The sequence below is a fragment of the Gymnoscopelus microlampas genome, assembly GCF_963454915.1.
Source record: "Gymnoscopelus microlampas genome assembly, chromosome: 3".
Taxonomy (NCBI): domain Eukaryota; kingdom Metazoa; phylum Chordata; class Actinopteri; order Myctophiformes; family Myctophidae; genus Gymnoscopelus; species Gymnoscopelus microlampas.
In genome coordinates this window covers 47,958,546-47,975,961 of record NC_139940.1, presented here as the reverse complement: position 1 = coordinate 47,975,961, position 17,416 = coordinate 47,958,546, and the positions used below count along the sequence as shown (strand labels likewise).

The 17,416-nt window shown below is 40.2% G+C and overlaps 1 protein-coding gene across 3 annotated transcripts in view; it reads left to right on the top strand.

The window, feature by feature from the left end:
• LOC311041450 (retinoic acid receptor RXR-beta-A-like) overlaps positions 1 to 12,529 on the top strand; it is a 41,135-nt gene extending 28,606 nt beyond the window's left edge. For 2 of the 3 annotated variants that reach the window (XM_084051827.1, XM_084051826.1), the window contains exons 6-11: positions 686 to 833; positions 6,236 to 6,362; positions 7,498 to 7,539; positions 8,685 to 8,776; positions 9,118 to 9,223; positions 10,079 to 12,529. In XM_084051827.1, coding sequence (XP_083907953.1) covers positions 686 to 833; positions 6,236 to 6,362; positions 7,498 to 7,539; positions 8,685 to 8,776; positions 9,118 to 9,223; positions 10,079 to 10,226 — 663 coding nt within the window. In that variant the 3' untranslated portion in view covers positions 10,227 to 12,529. The remainder of the gene's footprint in view (positions 1 to 685; positions 834 to 6,235; positions 6,363 to 7,497; positions 7,540 to 8,684; positions 8,777 to 9,117; positions 9,224 to 10,078) is intronic. The other variant, XM_084051828.1, reaches the window with a different exon arrangement.
• Positions 12,530 to 17,416: the final 4,887 nt, after the last annotated feature.

The following is a 17,416-nucleotide window of genomic DNA, read 5'->3' as shown; positions in this document are numbered from 1 at the left end:
GCCGATTTTTAAAAACGCCTTCTAAATCCTGTTTTCTGAAAAACAAAACGATGTTGCTATATACTGTACACAGCAACAAGAACCCCAAAAGGGGTTCCCAGCTTAAAAGTTATAGTTACGTATTGGGGTTCCAGGTCTAAATGGGTTAAGACCGGGAACGTATCTGTGTCATTTTAGATTTGAGCTGTAACCATTTTATTTTTTGGCTATTTTAGAAAAATCGTGAATATTTGTGCAAATCTTTGAATATATATATTTTCTAAAGCGAACATTTGTAACTCAAATCTTTGCTTCTGGAGGTCCCTGGAACAAAACATTTTACAAATATATATATTCAAAGATTTGCAAAAATGTAAGATCTACAAGCTCAGTGTGACTGTGAACAGCCCTTTACACCAAAACTCTCCACAAGCTCAGAGCTGGAGCTTGTAGAGCTGCTATTTCCCCCTGAATGTTTGCCTATTATGACGTGCCCAGAGTAGGAACGCTTAGAGGGTTCATGTGGTTAAAAATGTTCTGTTTTCATCGTTGTCTCGTCAGCTCAGCGGGCATTTGGGTCACAATATTAAAGAGTTTAATATAAAAATGTTTTATGATGTTTTTTGGGGGGGGGGAATATGTGTTTTAATAAGTGAAGGGATAAGCTTTGCGGATGAGGGCATTTATTTAGATTGATGGTTGTTAGTTGGTTTGGATCTTTCAGCCCCATGATGCAGTCACCAACATCTGCCAGACTGCAGACAAACAGCTGTTTGCCTTGGTGGAGTGGGCCAAGAGGATCCCCCACTTCTCCGAACTCCCTCTGGACGACCAGGTCATTCTCCTGCGCGCAGGTAGGAGGCGCTCGATCACAACACAACAAGGCACTTCTAATCACTAAACCCATTAAAGGGCAAGCCCACTTTGGTAGAGGTTTGGGTTGTGTAGTTACCTTGCCATGATGTAACTACAAAGGTGGACAAGAAATCTAAAATAATTGCCACATTGATTAGAAATTGATCATTCAAAATATGCTCCTCATTGACTTGATTGATTGTACGGTAAAACAGCTCTCAAAGTCACTCTTTTAGCACATAAACAAACTTGTCTGAATCAACTTTGTTTGTGTTTGTTTACGTGCGAAAAGAGTGACTTTGAGAGCTATTTCAACGTACAATGTAAGTCAATGAGGAGATTTTGAATTACCTCCAAAAAAGTCTTCTTGCCCTTTACAACCGGGAAAGCATGTCATTTCAGATTTTTGCGCAGGCTATTCAAAAATAGCAGACGTACAAGCTCAAAGCGTGTCACATCTACAGTTTTTTTCAACATTTTAGAAAAATCATGCAAGCTTGAGAACTACTGATTTAGGCCTTTTAGACTTAACCCATTAAGACCTGGAACGTATCTGTGTCACTTTAGATTTCTTTGGCTATTCAAAAATAGCAGATATACAAGCTCATAGCGCGGCACCGAGTGTCGCGCTATGAGCTTGTAGATCTGCTATTTTTGTTTTTTTGTTTTTTTCATAAAACTGTTAGGATTTAGATTTTGCCTCAGGTCTTATTGGGTTAATGCGTTACACCGTATATACTTAGTTGACCGGGATGCCTCAGGGCTCTATACTAGCTCTGCTCCTTTTTGTTTTTATTTACTGAACCTTCTACAGAAATGTATTTGCCGAAAATGGCTGATCTACAAGCTCACAACGTGTGTCACGTGCTATTTTCTCCGAAAGTTTGCCCAGAATAGGGATGCTGGGGTTCAACTTACTAGAGAGTGCATATATTTTCAGATATCGTCTCTGTCGGGGTGGAAACCTCCATATGTCCAAATCTGTTACTTTTCAGGATTCAAATTCAAAAACAGCAAAAGTAGCAGATCTACAAGCCCAAAACGAGTCGCTTTCGCGCTGCGTTTTGAGCTTCCAGATCTTTGAAGGCTTTTGTGTGACGCTGTAGGGTGATCACGTAGGGTATTCATTTATGGGAGAAAAAACACAAAAGGTTAGAATATGGAGATATAAGAGGGTTCTGCCCGACAACAACGATATACAGAACCAGCATAACTAACCCTGAACATTAACCCATTCAATCCAGCAATGCATCTCTGTCATTTTAGATTTCTGTGGCACTTCAAAAATAGCAGATATTGTAGATCTGCTATTTTAGAGAGATTGTAAAAATGTGTGCAACTCTATGAATATATATTCTACAAATGTCTTCCCAAAACTATATGTATTTGGCCGTGGACCCCCATCTCAAAATATTGTGTTCCAGGGACCCCCCAGAAGCAAAGATTTGAGTAAAAAATGTTTGCTTTAAAAATATATATATTAACACACCGGGTGCCAAACACGGTCTGAACCGTGTGTTTACATAGTGGCGGTTCGGTGCCGAACACGGTCTGAACCGTGAGTTTAGTCTTTTTGTTTTTTTCGTTTTTCTCCGTGCGGGCGGGGCTAGAGCAGCTCTGGGAGCACCCATTGTAATCCTGCAAAGGAAGTGCCAGATCGCTCACCGGAAACAAAACAAAAATTCCCATCCGCTTCCTGTCTATTTCCTACTTTGAAACGCCTATATCTCCGAATCTGTTTCCTGTGGGGAAAACCGGTCATGCGCGATGCGCGATCCCCCCCCGTTGTAACTCGCAAGGGAAATGTTATGGTTCCAGGCTGTAGCCAGGCTCATGACACAACATGAATCGATGCTTTTTTTCGTGTGGATTTGCTCGTCGAGGAGTCTACAGATTTAAACAGTAAAGCGCAGTCAATGGGGAGAATGGGGAGAATGGGGAGCACAATTTTTTACAGTAGCAGATATACAAGTTCATAGCGCGGCACTCAATGCCGCGCTATGAACTTGTATATCTGCTATTTTTGTATAGGCAAAGAAATCTAAAATAATAGAGATGCGTTCGCGGATTTGAATGGGTTGACCTGAACGGGAAACAAAATAACGAAACGACCTTTCAAAGGAATGGATGACGGTACAACCATACACCATGGCGTGGTGAACTCAGTGCTGGGACGCATTTTGCATCCCCTGTCCTCCTGATTTCTCCAGGCATAATTTATTCATAAAACCGCAGTATTTCGTTACTCAATGTTTATTGTACTGCGGGCATGAGAGAAGATCCCAGACTGTAATTTGTCATCGCTCCTTTTGAAAATTGCACGGTTGGAATTATATTACAGTGAGCTGACTCTGCATGAAGAACCCAGGAATACCAGTTTCCTCAGGCTCATCTAAAGCAGTGGTTCTCAAACTCCTTTTTTTTTTTTAAATGTCAAGGACCCCCAAATGAATATCGTGGTTGTCGGGGCAGAAACCTCTCATCTCCATATTCTAACCTAGTGTTTTTTTTTTCATAAATTAACCCATTAAGACCTGGAACGCATCTGTGCCATTTTTTTGATTTGAGCAAAAACGTATTATTATACAGTTTGGCTATTCAAAAATAGCAGATATACAAGCTCATAGCGCGGCACCAAGTGCCGCGCTACGAGCTTGTAGATCTGCTATTTTTGAAAAATCAAGAAAATGTGTGCAAATGAATATATTTATATTCTTTTTAAAGCGAACATTTTTAACTCAAATCTTTGCTTCTGGGGGGGTCCCTGGAACAAAATGTTTTGAGATGGGGGTCGGCGGCCAAATATTCTGGGGGTCCTTGGCATGAAAACGTTTGAGAACCACTGATATAGAAACACATTTTCAAAAAACTGTTAGGATTTAGAAGACGACACAGGGACCAAGATTTCCTTTGTGTTGTTAAAATGTTTTTGTTTTTTTTAAATCAGATTTTTTTCAGCATTTTCAAATAGCTAATGTATAAAGGGTTTAACGTGATTAAACTGATTTCAATGCTATATTAACTCATTCTGCTGGGGGTCCCCGGACCCCTCTTTGAGAACCAGTGATCTACACAGGATGAGCCTTGTTGTTGTTGCTTTGTCTTTATTAGATACTAATTATATATTCTAGATGGTGCTTCTTCAACCACTTAACCCACACAAATGTTGTAGATTATTTCTAAAACAGCCGACATGTTTGAAATGTGTCGCAAGAAGCAACACGTTGCAACGCGGTTCTGAGGGACAACATGCACGCACACACACACACACACACACACACACACACACACACACACACACACACACACACACACACACACACACAGACACAGACGTGCACGCACCGTGCATGAATTATGTAACAACCTCCTTCAATGTATTTGAAACGGGGGTTTCCAACTGGTGGTCCGTGGAGTCTAGATTTATTTATTTTTCTTTCTTTCCCATCATTCTGTATTTTGTTTTGGAGAAACTTTGACCACAAACTGTTGATATTTGTGTGATATGAGGACAGTGGAATTAAGAACATTATTGTTGCTAATATTATCATTACTATTATCATTACTATTAACAGTGGTCATTGAGGAGGCTTGTGCTTTAATTCTAAAAGTTCTTCACGGCCGGCACGCACCAGAGAATGTGCGCACACACGCGTGCATGTACACGCACACACACACTTATAGATCCAGTCCTATTTTAAAGCTTGCGTATCCGCGCGCCTGGTGTAGCCGGAATCGTTGATATCCATTGGAACTTTCCAACCGCGATGTACGCGCGCAGTAAATTCCACGCATACGCACGCTTTGAAAAGTCCGGCGTGGTCCGGGCGTCAAGCTTAGCTACTACAGAAGAGGATCAGATCATTGACGTGTCCACAGACTCTCAAGAGGCTCATGTATCAAACACAGTCCTTTTGTGAAGTTCTGCATGAGCTGTCAGGCACAATTCCACAGAGCTTACAGTAATGGCAAACCTTTTGTAACTACATGCTGTGAGAGTGGTTCTTCCGCACTGACATACATGAAGTAAAACTACAGGGCAATGGACACTCTGTGCCTGTCTGTAGACACACTGTGAAGCTTAAGAAAACCCCTAAACTTAACCCACACATCTATGAGCTTTCATCAAAGCACGAAGGCTCGTAGCCGAAACGCGTAAGCGTCCGTTTATTGGTGTGCGCTAATAAAGAAAAGTGGAAATGTGAGTGCTCTGTCCACATTTGATCCTTGAGTCAGAATGGTGGTCTCCCCTCTCTGACTCACAATGAGTTGAAATACCTAGAGTGAAACGATAGAAAATAGAGGTTGTGTTCCGTCTTCTCACTTTTTCATCTACATCTCTCATTCTCCCCTTCCTCTCTCTGTCAATGCAAACACACACACACAGGCAAAATGCACATGACCTGTTACTGATGGCATTTATATGTCACATGAACTGTTACTGATGGTATTTATATGTCACATGAACTGTTACTGGTGGTATTTATGTCACATGAACTGTTACTGATGGTATTTATGTCACATGAACTGTTACTGGTGGTATTTATGTCACATGAACTGTTACTGGTGGTATTTATGTCACATGAACTGTTACTGGTGGTATTTATCCCCATTAACACATTGGACGCCAGAGGTTAATCTCATAATGTACCTACCAGTGCCAAGCTCTTTTTGTTGTTTTTTTGTTTTATTCATGTCGTCATAGCCCCCGCTAAATCCGTTTAAAATCCGCGTTCATTTGGTTCGACACAAACACGGGATCCGTGAAAAACAAATACAAAAAAATCCGAGCCGATCCGTGCCGCCATCTTGAAGTTACAGGCGAGAACGTTAGACAGGACGATGCGGTGAGGAAAACAACAAGGGAGATAAATCCATTCTAAGCTGACGCCCAGACAGGAAACGGATGCGAGCGAAAAAACCGGAACCAGTTTTATTCCGTTTCCGGTCGGCCCCGGAACCGGAAATGGGTCGAAAAAAATTCCGGAATGTGCACTTTTTCGATTTAACATGGGAAATGCGAGTCGCGTAGATCTACGCGACTGGCACACTGCGGCTTTAAATCGTTTGGCATAGATCTACGCGACTGGCACGCGATGTGTTAAGACCTGGAACGCATCTGTGTCACTTTAGATTTCATTGGCTATTCAAAAATAGCAGATCTATAAGCTCATAGCACGGCACCGAGTGCCGCGCTATGAGCTTGTAGATCTGCTATTTTTGAAAAATTGTGAAAAATATTTTTTTATATTTTTTTCCAAAAAACTGTTAGGATTTAGAACATTTTTAGAAGCGGCCTCAGGTCTTAATGGGTTAAATGTCACATAAACTGTTACTGATGGTATTTATATGTCCCATGAACTGTTACTGATGGTATTTACGTCTCTATTTCCTTGCTCAGGGTGGAATGAGCTGTTGATCGCGTCCTTCTCTCACCGCTCCATTGCTCTGAAGGACGGCGTCCTGCTGGCCTCCGAGCTGCACAGGGACAACGCGCACAGTGCAGGGGTGGCGGCCATCTTTGACAGGTACACCCACACCACAGAGACCGCAGCGCTTTTCAGCACTTTGAACCACTTTAGACCTAGAAGACCACGCCTTGTCATAACAGTGGCGTCATGCAAAAATAGCATGTTAAAGCGGAACTATGTAACTGTTTTTTAATGAATACATAGTGCCGCTTTATAGTTAAATAGCAATTCAAATCTCACCATCGGCCATCCCATGTGACGTGTAATATTCTACATTGTATGTACCCTTGGATGATCTATCTTTTAACCCATTTAATCTGGGAACTCATCGGTGTCATTTTAAGATTTCCTTGGTTGTTCAAAATTGGCAGATATACATTTTTAAATCATGAAAATGTGTGCAAATCTTTGAATATACTGTGTATATACTTTTTAAAGCCAACGTTAATCTAACGTAAATCTTTGCTTCTGGGGGTCCCTGGAACATAACATTTTGATATGGGGGGGTCCGTGGCCAAATGCATATCTAAAAATGTTTTCTAAATCCTAACGGTATGTTGCTATATATCAGTGGTGCTCCAACTTTTCCATATCAAGGACCTCCAAAATGATATGTATTTGGCCGCGGACCCCCACCTCAAAATGTTCTGTTCCAGGGACCCCCCAGAAGCACAGATTGGAGTTAAAAATGTCCTCTTTAAAACATTATATATTCAAAGATTTGCACAAATCTTTAACCATTTTTTCAAAGAATAGCCAAAGAAATGTTAAAATGACACAGATGTGTTCCGAGTCTTAATGGATGAAACAAATGGCCATTGTTTTGTGACTGTTCATGATTGTATTATGACTGACACTGTGCTGCTATTTGGAGGGGGGGGGGGGGTTGCTACCGAACAAAGCTTTTGTTGTGTTTTTTTTTAACCCATTAAGACCTGAGGCGATTCTTAAAAATGTTTTCTAAATCCTAACAGTTTTTTGAAAAAAAAAAAAAAAAAAAAAAAAAGTTTTCAAGATTTTTCAAAAATAGCAGATCTACAAGCTCATAGCGCGGCACTCGGTGCCGCGCTACGAGCTTGTAGATCTGCTATTTTTGAATAGCCAAAGACATCTAAAGTGACAGAGATGCGTTCCAGGTCTTAATGCAATGGCGATAACCATTTGAACTTCTAACACACTTTACCCCACCCAGGGAGAGCGTGCAGAGTGCAGAGGTGGGCGCCATATTTGACAGGTAATCAATTCTGACTCAATGGATTCAAGTTCTCAGTTCTTGGCCAGATCAGGGCAATATTTCCACTTAGGCATTTATTTATTAGAACATTCTGATATATTTACTTTCTTCCGGGGGAAAATGATATTTGTGGTATAGTTGTGTTTTATTTGATTTAATTGCAATTCTCTGTAACAACAAAGAACAAGTGAGGCAATGAATCACTTCCAAACTGGCCTAGACCTATGGAAGGAATGTGACAGAGGAAGCTCCTTGAATGAATGCATACAGAAAAAAAACATTTAAAGGCCCCATGAAGCAGTGCACGGCTCACTGAACATCTTCCAAAGGCGAGGAACAATAAGAAGGGTGTCTTCATACTGTACATGATGCAACACATGCATGATGTGTTGCGTGTTCCTGCTCATGGCAGCACGTTGACAGCCTTCCATTGTTCCCTGCTTTCCAGCCTTTTTGACGTGTGGGTCCTTTATCACTTTCTTTTTGTAGGATTGCACGTTATTGCGCATCTACATGCTGTCCCCCGTCTTTGTCTGACTCACACAGAACAACCTTCAACGTAATTAAACAATAGAAAAGAACGGTTGCTTCTTCTCTCTGTCTTGGCGAATACATGCACACACACACACACACAAATGAGAGCAAATGGCTATTTTATATTTTTATGAGTATACAATACATACAATATATTATAATAGGTTGATGTGCTATGGAAACGGTAAATGATCTCCACTCGTCGCCTTGGCGTGGACTGTCTGGTTTTAGAATGTTGCAAAGCACAGTTTTGGGGGATTCTGTTACAAGTGGTTGCATGTTTCAACTCAACTCATAGCAAACCGTTGGTCTGAACTAGAACGCTAACATCTGATTAGCATATTGATGTGCGTTCGGTGTGATCTGGAGAGGCGTTTAAGACATGTTTGGAGAGGCGTCAGACTTAAATAACAAGCATAGATAGGCCAAAATATCTCAATAACGGCAAAAGGTATTAAACACGTTCTTCAGTAAGGAAGTCCTGTCAAAGTAAGACACCCACATGTTAAATACGTGTTGTAGCATAGTTTTTTTTTCCTGCATTAATACAGCTTCCTTTTCCATATTTTCTCATTTTTTTGTTTTGTTTCTTTGTGTCTGACATGATTCAGGGTTCTTACTGAACTGGTCAGTAAAATGAGAGATATGCAAATGGACAAGACAGAGCTGGGCTGCCTCCGAGCCATTGTCCTCTTCAACCCAGGTAACTGATGATGAAGGAAAGGGTGTGTGTGTGTGTTCGTGTGTTACTATACTTGTGAGGACCAAATGTCCCCGCAAGCATAGTAGAATATGAGTAATAGACATTGTGAGGAACCATTTTCCTGGTTCTCACAAGACAAGTGGTTGTTTTATGGTTTATAGGTTTACAATTACAGTAGGTAACAATTCAGGTTGGGGTAGGATTAGACATTTAGAAGTTAGGTTTAGGGATTAGAGAAATAGCTTTATGTTTGATTCACACTTAGTTGCACACCGGTGTGTGGAGTACTGAAAGGTTGCTGACCTGTGTTGCTCTGCTCTTCATGCGTTTTGCCTGGTCAGATGCTAAAGGGCTGTCCAACACCAGTGAGGTGGAACTCCTCAGAGAGAAAGTCTATGCATCACTGGAATCCTATTGCAAACAGAAGTACCCAGAGCAGCAGGGAAGGTAAGAGAACAACCACCACCACCCCCTAGTGTTCACAGTTGACCTCGGATTCACTTACATTTCTGCATTTCTGTACGTTTTTGCGCACACACCCATCCATCTACATGCGTCATATGTTTCACAAACACATGTTTTATTTTCTGCAGCCATACATTCATTATGTACCTTGGCTATTTTGGGCATGTCATTATAGGCAAACACCCCCCAGACAGTTATTATTATTTTTTTCACTTCATGACTATGATAGACTGTAAAAAAAATATGGACGAAAGGGGCCCCATTGGTTTCTTCAGTCCAGTATGCAAATATGGGGCGGGCTTATCACCACAGGATTTTTATTAATCCGCCCCATTGGAAATGCAGGATCCACACAGAGCACTCAAAAGTATTTAGATTTCTATTTTTAGAATCGACAGGAGCGCGAGTCGAAAAATCGGCACATTCTTAACCCATTAAGACCTGGGACGCATCTGTGTCACATTTTGATTTGAGCTAAAAAAAAGCATTATTTTACACTTTGGCTATTCAAAAATAGCAGATCTACAAGCTCATAGCGCGGCACCGAGTGCCGCGCTACGAGCGTGTAGATCTGCTATTTTTGAAAAATCAAGATTTATATTCTTTTAAAGCGAACATTTTTAACTAAAATCGTTGCTTCTGGGGGGTCCCTGGAACAACATATTTTGAGATGGGGGTCTGTGGCAAAATACATATAATTTTGGGGGTCCTCGACATGAAAAAGTTTGAGCACCACTGATATAGAAACATATGTTTTATAGGAGACATTTTTAGAATGGGCTTCAGGTCTTAATGGGTTAACATCCCTAACGACGACGTGTTTACATTGTGTCCTAGGTTTGCCAAGCTCCTCCTCAGACTGCCTGCACTGCGTTCCATCGGCTTGAAGTGCTTGGAGCACCTCTTCTTCTTCAAGCTGATCGGCGACACGCCTATTGACACTTTCCTCATGGAAATGCTTGAAGCCCCCCACCAGTTGTCCTAGATAAGTGGGGCGAAGCAGTACTGTGGTCGGTGAGGGGGTGGGGGGTAGATAGATAGATAGATAGATGTACAGTAGACGGAACGGATGGATGTGGATGGATGTAGTGGATGCTTGGGGGTCTCTGGGAATGTGCTGGAGTGGGACTGCACTTTTAGTTCTTTTGAAGATTCAGCGATATTGTCTCACTGCTGTCTGGGTTTCACTGTTTTCTAGTGCACCGCAGATTGGCTCTTTAGACCAAACCCAAGACTTGCCATGATCTATGAGGCTGGTGCTAACGTGTTAATGTTAACTTCATGAGTAACTGAGATACAAAAATAAAAAAAAGTATTTTTTAAAACATTTAATTGGAACCTTTTTAGTTCCCTTTCTGGCTTACTGGAGCTAAAAATCTGGGTATACATTTTTATAAAAGAAAAAAACAATGCTTTTTAGACTCCCCTCAAATGATAAGCTTCTATTAAATGTCTCATGATCCCCAGAACCTATTTTTAAAATGAAGGTAGCCTGGATCATGGATATGCAATGAGGATGTATTTCTTTTTTCTCCTTTTTTTTTTATATAAGTTGTAATTTGAACCAGATATGACGTTTGGGAGGGTGGGGTTATGAAAAAAAAGTTTTAATGTCAATTCTTGGTAGAGTATATTACTGTACCAAGTATTAACTGTGTACTGTGTCCAACCATTGCTCCTAAGTGTGTTTGTATCCATCCTTTGAAATGATTTTAAAAGGAAAAAAACAAAACAAAAATACCTTGTGACAGTGAATCTGGGATACAAGACAAATGGGTGTTTTGCAAAAAACTGAACAAGGCCAGGCTTGTTTTGTCTGTGTTGAGTGAGGATTAGCTTTATTTGTCTGGTTAATATGCTATTAGTGTTTTATTTTACTTTGCTGTTTTGTAAAAAAAAAAAAAAAAAATCTAATCACTTTGCAGTTAATGATTAGACTGCACTGCACACTTGCTAATGTACTATTTTTTAAAAACTTAAAAAAAAAAAAAAACTTCATTAACCACTTGAGCCCTATTTTATGCTTTTCAAAAGTAGCTGGAAAATGGCTCACAGCGCATCGCCATGCGACGCGTTGTGAGCTTGTAGATCGGCTATTTTTTCGCCACTTTTGAAAAAAATGTTTGAATCTGTTTTCGCCTGTAATGACATGGCCTAAAATAGGGACGCCATGGTTAATGTGGTTTGAATAAAAAAAACACGCCGCACCGGCGTGTTTGTACTGTGGTGCTATTGGTGCTATTCCACAAGAGAATTAGAAACGTCATTGGGTGCAGACATTCACCAAGCTACAAACTCTAAAAGAAATTATGCAAGAAAACGAAAATCCCTCAGCGTAAGAAAAAAACAAAAAGATGTAGCAATATATGAAAAGACAAAAAAAAAAGACAAAAAAACAACTATACCGCATAAGCTCTCTCTCTCTCTCTCTCTTTGCCTGTCAAGCCGTTCAGGTTTTTTTTTTACTAAGTAAAATCATTTTCTGGTGGAAAGGGAATAACTCCAGTGTGTTAATTTATCTAAACAAGGTACTGTGCAAAAAGTAATTGTTCAGGGAAAAAAAAGAAAGATATATTAATAGATTTGAATAATGAACATAAAGGAGACAGACAAATTGTGTAATGATTATTGATATGCCCTCTCCTCGCTTGTAGTGTTCAGAGTTGTTTAGATCCGATCACGTCTTATACGTTCACACTGGATTCCCTAAAGCTTGATTTATCCTCCCGCCACACAACGGCGTTGCTCGGCGAAAACGCCCCGAGCTTGTAGATGGGATGTTTTCGCCGAGCGATGCCTATAAGCGACACAGTCGTGCGGGGCGGAAGTATAAATCAGGCTTAAAAGAGTCTCATTCAAACTTAATCCTTCAGAACTTTTTTGGCTTCTCTTTTTTGGTGCTCACTTACTACGCTAGTTCTATTTCCTGTTGGTTTATTTTGTTTTCTCTTCCCTTTCCTTCCATTTTTAGATAGCTGTGTTTGTTCATCTTAAACTGTCTCTGCCTAGTTTATTAAAAAACAAAAACAACAACAACAATCATGTACACATCCATGACACCTGTGGGCATATAGGAAAGAAAAAAAGTTTAAAAAAAGACCAAATATGAGTTCTGTATGACAAAAAGCGTTGTGTGAACATCCAACATCATGATCAAGTTGTTACGGAGCTGTCCTTACGTTGTTGTCATCCAACTCCATACGCTCTAGGAAACATTAGGTCGGTGCGTGTGAGTGACTTGCAGCATGGGTTGTGTGTGGACTAAAAAAATAAAGAGGCTTAACTTTTCTCTCGCTTCTGTCTTCCTTCTTTTTAATGGAATATTTTGTTAACAGTGCTGGTAAAAGTACTCACATTTTTTTTACTTAAGTAAAAGTATCAATACTGCAATGCAGAAATATTCTGTTACAAGTAAAAGTACCAGTATTCAAAATTGACTTGAAAAAGTTTTAAAAGTACAAAAGTATTGGCATCAAAATATACTTAAGTACTAAAAGTAAAAGTACGCATTATGAACAGTTCACAAGCTCACATTGTGAACTGTTCAGCTTGTGAACAAGCTCACAACGAAAGCTTGTAGATCTGCTATTTTCAAATGGGCGAAGTATATTATAGGTCTGAACTGGTTAATGTGTGTTTTACAAAGTAACTAAGTTCTCAAATTATTGTAGTGGAGTAAAAGTACAATATTTGCCTCTGAGATATAGTGGAGTAGAAGTAAAAGTACTGAAAATTGGAAATACTCCAGTTAAGTAAAAGTTCCTCAAGATTTCACTTAAGTATAGTACTTGAGTAAATGTACTTAGTTACTTTACACCACTGTTTATTAACAAGTTGCAAACAGCACAGCAAGTACAATTACGAAAGCAATGCTGAAAGGCCTTGATGGCTTGTTACCATTGTGGTCCTATTCTATGAATTCATCATAAAGACATAGTCATAGGTAATAGATCGTTGCTGTCAGGCAGAAGCCTTGTATCCATATTTCATATTTTTATGTTTTTTCATACATGAATGCCCTATTTTATAATTGTTCTACATTGTAGAGAATCTAAACGCTTGTAGATGGGCTATTTTTGCTAATTCAACTGTTTATATATTTTCCTAAATGAATCCCCTTCTATCCCTAAGTGTCGCACAAAAGTGGTGAATTGGCTATTTTCTATATTTCATACATTCTTATATATTAATAAAAAGGAACGGTTTTAGACATACAAGGTTCCCACCCGACAGCGATGATATATTAATAGTGGTATAAATGTCCACCGTGTGGTCCGGGGCCCCCTAGGGGTCCTTGAGCAGGTTCCAGGGGGTCCCCAGCTAAATCATTGATAGTCAAGAAACAAATGGACCCTTATTATTGCCCTGTTAGAGAGTGTACGGGTCCATTTGGTTCCATTTGTACACTCAGCATCATATGATGTTGTCAGGGGTCCATGGCCTATTCCTTTGGGGAGTTGATGCAAAAAGGGGTTTAGTTTATTATTGAAGGAAGGAGTAACCATTATTTTATACTTTGGCTGAGATGGGGCTGAGATGGGCTGAGATCTACAAGCTCGTAGTGCGCCACCGAGTGCAAATCTTTCAATATATATATATTTTTTAAAGTAAATATTTGTAACTCAAATCTTTGCTTCTGGGGATTCTACAAATGTCTTCTAAATCCCAACAGTTTTCTGAAAAACGTATGTTGCTATAATATCAGTGGTTCTCAAACTTTTTCATGTGAAGGACCACCCAAAATGATATGTATTTGGCCGTGGACCCCCATCTCAAAATATTTAGTTCCAGGGACCCCCATGAAGCAAAGATTTGAGTTGCAAATGTTCCCTTTAAAAATATATATTCAAATATTCGCACAAATGTTCAAGATTTTTCAAAAATAGCCAAAGTATAAGATAATGGTTTAAGTGGTTACATAGATGTGTTCCCGGTCTTAATGGGTTAATTGTGAAAATATTTGCCAGTGCAACTACATAGTGACGGTCCCTATGTTCAGTGCGTGTGAAGAAGGAGGTGCTGATTCCCAAAATCGTACCCCCCACCGCGAGTCCATATGACAAAATGGTAAATTGTGTATTTATATAGCGCCTTTGTCCAAGGCGCTTTACATAGATTGTGCATTACATTCACCCATTCACACACACATTCACACACCGATGGCAGAGAAAACTGTGTAAGGCACCAACCTGCTCATCGGGGGAGCAATTAGGGGATCAGTGTCTTACTCAAGGACACTCCGGGGGAGCCCGGGATCGAACTGGTTCCCAATCGGCCGCTGTACCTCCTGAGCCACTGAGGAAGGTTCGTCATGTGACACACGTGAAGTACATAGTGAAATACTGCTTGGAATTACAATGTTCTACACTCTTATAAGAAAGTAAAAGCATAACTTTATTAATGAACATGACCAACAACATGTACACTATCAGTTCCTGCATTGACACAATAGCATATGAAAAAAGTCAAAATGAAGTCATGCAAAACAAAATGCCATGCAGTACTATAACTGTTAAAGGACGACTTCACCCATTTTCAACCTAATATAATAGATCCTCACTAATGCTCCTGATAAAATTGTGTAATTTGTTTCTACTCAGTCTGTGTCTCATAGGAGGGCTGTGGATGCTTCAGAAACCCGTCCACCAGTGACATAATTGTTACAAAGTTTTTTTTTCTTCAATATTTCAAATGTCTTATTTTGATTTGTATTAAGGCGAGAACAATGGCTTCCATTAAAGCATGCTAACTTTCCAGGAATAGAAAGCCTGTAGTTTCTATTAGCTTGGATTCCCCATCGATGATGTCACTGGTGGACGGGTTTCTGAACTGTCCACAGCCATCCTCTGAGACACAGACTGAGTGGACAAAAACAGTGCCATATCATCATGAGCATTAGTGAGGACCAATTATATGAAGACAGGTTGAAAATGGGTGAAGTTGTCCTTTAAAAGAACTGTTAAAAATAAAGTTATACAATTCCTTTATACTTTATTCTTGTTAGCCTAAATTGTTCACAGCAAAGCTATCTGTTTTTGTATTTGTTGCAATGAGTAGATGAAATGGAAGTGGTTGGATTCAATATATGTAATTTGTTATCCCCGGGTCAATAGAATAGCTCAAAACAAAAGAGAGCCTATAATTGATCATTGATTTGATTGATATGCTGCATGCCATAAGTGTAAAGTGGTATTTTCTAAAACTTAATTAATCTAATCAAAGAGCAGCTGTGGACAAAATACTGCATTGTTTGAGAAACTTGTTGAAAACCTTAGACTTTTTTTTTTTGTAGTTGAGAACAGCAAATGTACATCATAAAAAACTAGACGCGTCGCAATTCCGGGGAAATTGCAAAGTGTGGTTGCGCCGACGCCGGTCCCCCTATGGGTCAAAGTGGAAATGCTTTTGGGAATTTGTTGAGTAAAGCACCCTCGACATGTGATTCAAATTTGGGATTGACCGGACGTTTCGTTCGTGATTTCTGGCATTTTTGGTGAAACGGGCCCCTCCCACTAATTTTGGAAGCCAATTATGGACGAACGGTAAGGACAATCAAAATGCCGTTTGGATATCTTTACCGCATGGGTCCATAGATCATGTGTACCGATTTGTGTGAGATTAGGACGAAATTTGAAGGAAAAGGAGCAAAAAGTGTGTTTTGAAGGAAATTCAAAATGGCGGAAAATCTATCCTGACGCAAATGGGCGTGGCCTATATGGGGAGATGCGTCGGGACCCAAGGAATCCAGGTGAAAAGAAATTTTGATTTTACGAGCTACGGTTCAAGAGTTATAGGCCAAAAGGTAAAGTGGGCTGTTATAGCGCCACCATGTGGCCGATTGGTGTAATTATTTTTCTAATAATTTTGGACTAAATTATGAACCTCCCTTCCAAATGTGGTAACTCTAGCTCTTACGGTTTCTGAGAAAAAAATACTTGAATGGGAGTTTTTGCAATTCCCATTAAAGTGGATGGGGAAATTTAATGCACTAATAAATCAATATCAATTAAACTATTTAACCAATCTCTTAGCCCTATACACGCGCACGATTCCCGATTTAGACGGTCATTTTGATATATGGCACAACATTAGGGGATCAAAACTGTGGGAGGAGATGCGCTGTAAAGTATTGTTTATCTATAAATAAATAAAGAAACTAGACGCGTCGCAATTCCGGGGAAATTGCAGAGTGTGGTTGCGCCGACGCCGGTCGCGGGTTGCGGCCGCCGGGACTCGAGGAATACGCCGGGAGGAATAACGTCGGAGGCTGCGCCAATTACATTGTGTCGTCACTCCTGAGATCGCTTGCGTTTCATTTTGAGAGGATCGATCCCCCCAAAATAAGGTTTTTGCATCAAACGGTTACATTTTGAGCATTCGTGGCGCCCCCTATGGATCAAAGTAGAAATGCTTTTGGGGATTGGTTTAGTATACCACCCTCGACATGTGATTCAAATTTGGGATTGACCGGACGTTTCGTTCGTGATTTATGGCATTTTTGGTCAAACGGGCCCCTCCCGCTAACTTTGGAAGCCATTTACGGACGGACGGTACGGACTATCAAAATTCCGCTTGGATATCTTTATCGCATGGGTCCATAGATCACGTGTACCGATTTGTGTGAGATTTGGAAAAAAATTGAAGGAAAAGGAGCAAAAAGTGTGTTTTGAAGAAAATTCAAAATGGCGGAAAATCTATCCTGACGCAAATGGGCGTGGCCTATATGTGACCCAAGGAATCCAGGGAAAAAGAAATTTTGATTTTACGACCTACGGTTCAAGAGTTATAGGCCAAAAGGTAAAGGGGGCTGTTATAGCGCCACCATGTGGCCGACTGGTGTGATTATTTTCTTAATAATTTTTCAAAAAACTATTAACCTCCCCTCCAAGTTTTGTAACTGTAGCCTTTACGGTTTCCGAGAAAAAAATACTTGAATGGGAGTTTTTGCAATTCCCATTAAAGTGGATGGGGAAATTTAATGCACTAATAAATCAATATCAAAAAATCTATCCTGACGCAAATGGGCGTGGCCTATATGGGGAGATGCGTCGTGACCCAAGGAATCCAGGTGAAAAGAAATTTTGATTTTAGGACCTACGGTTCAAGAGTTACGGGCCAAAACGTAAAGGGGGCTGTTATAGCGCCACCATGAGGCCGAATGGTGTGATATTTTGT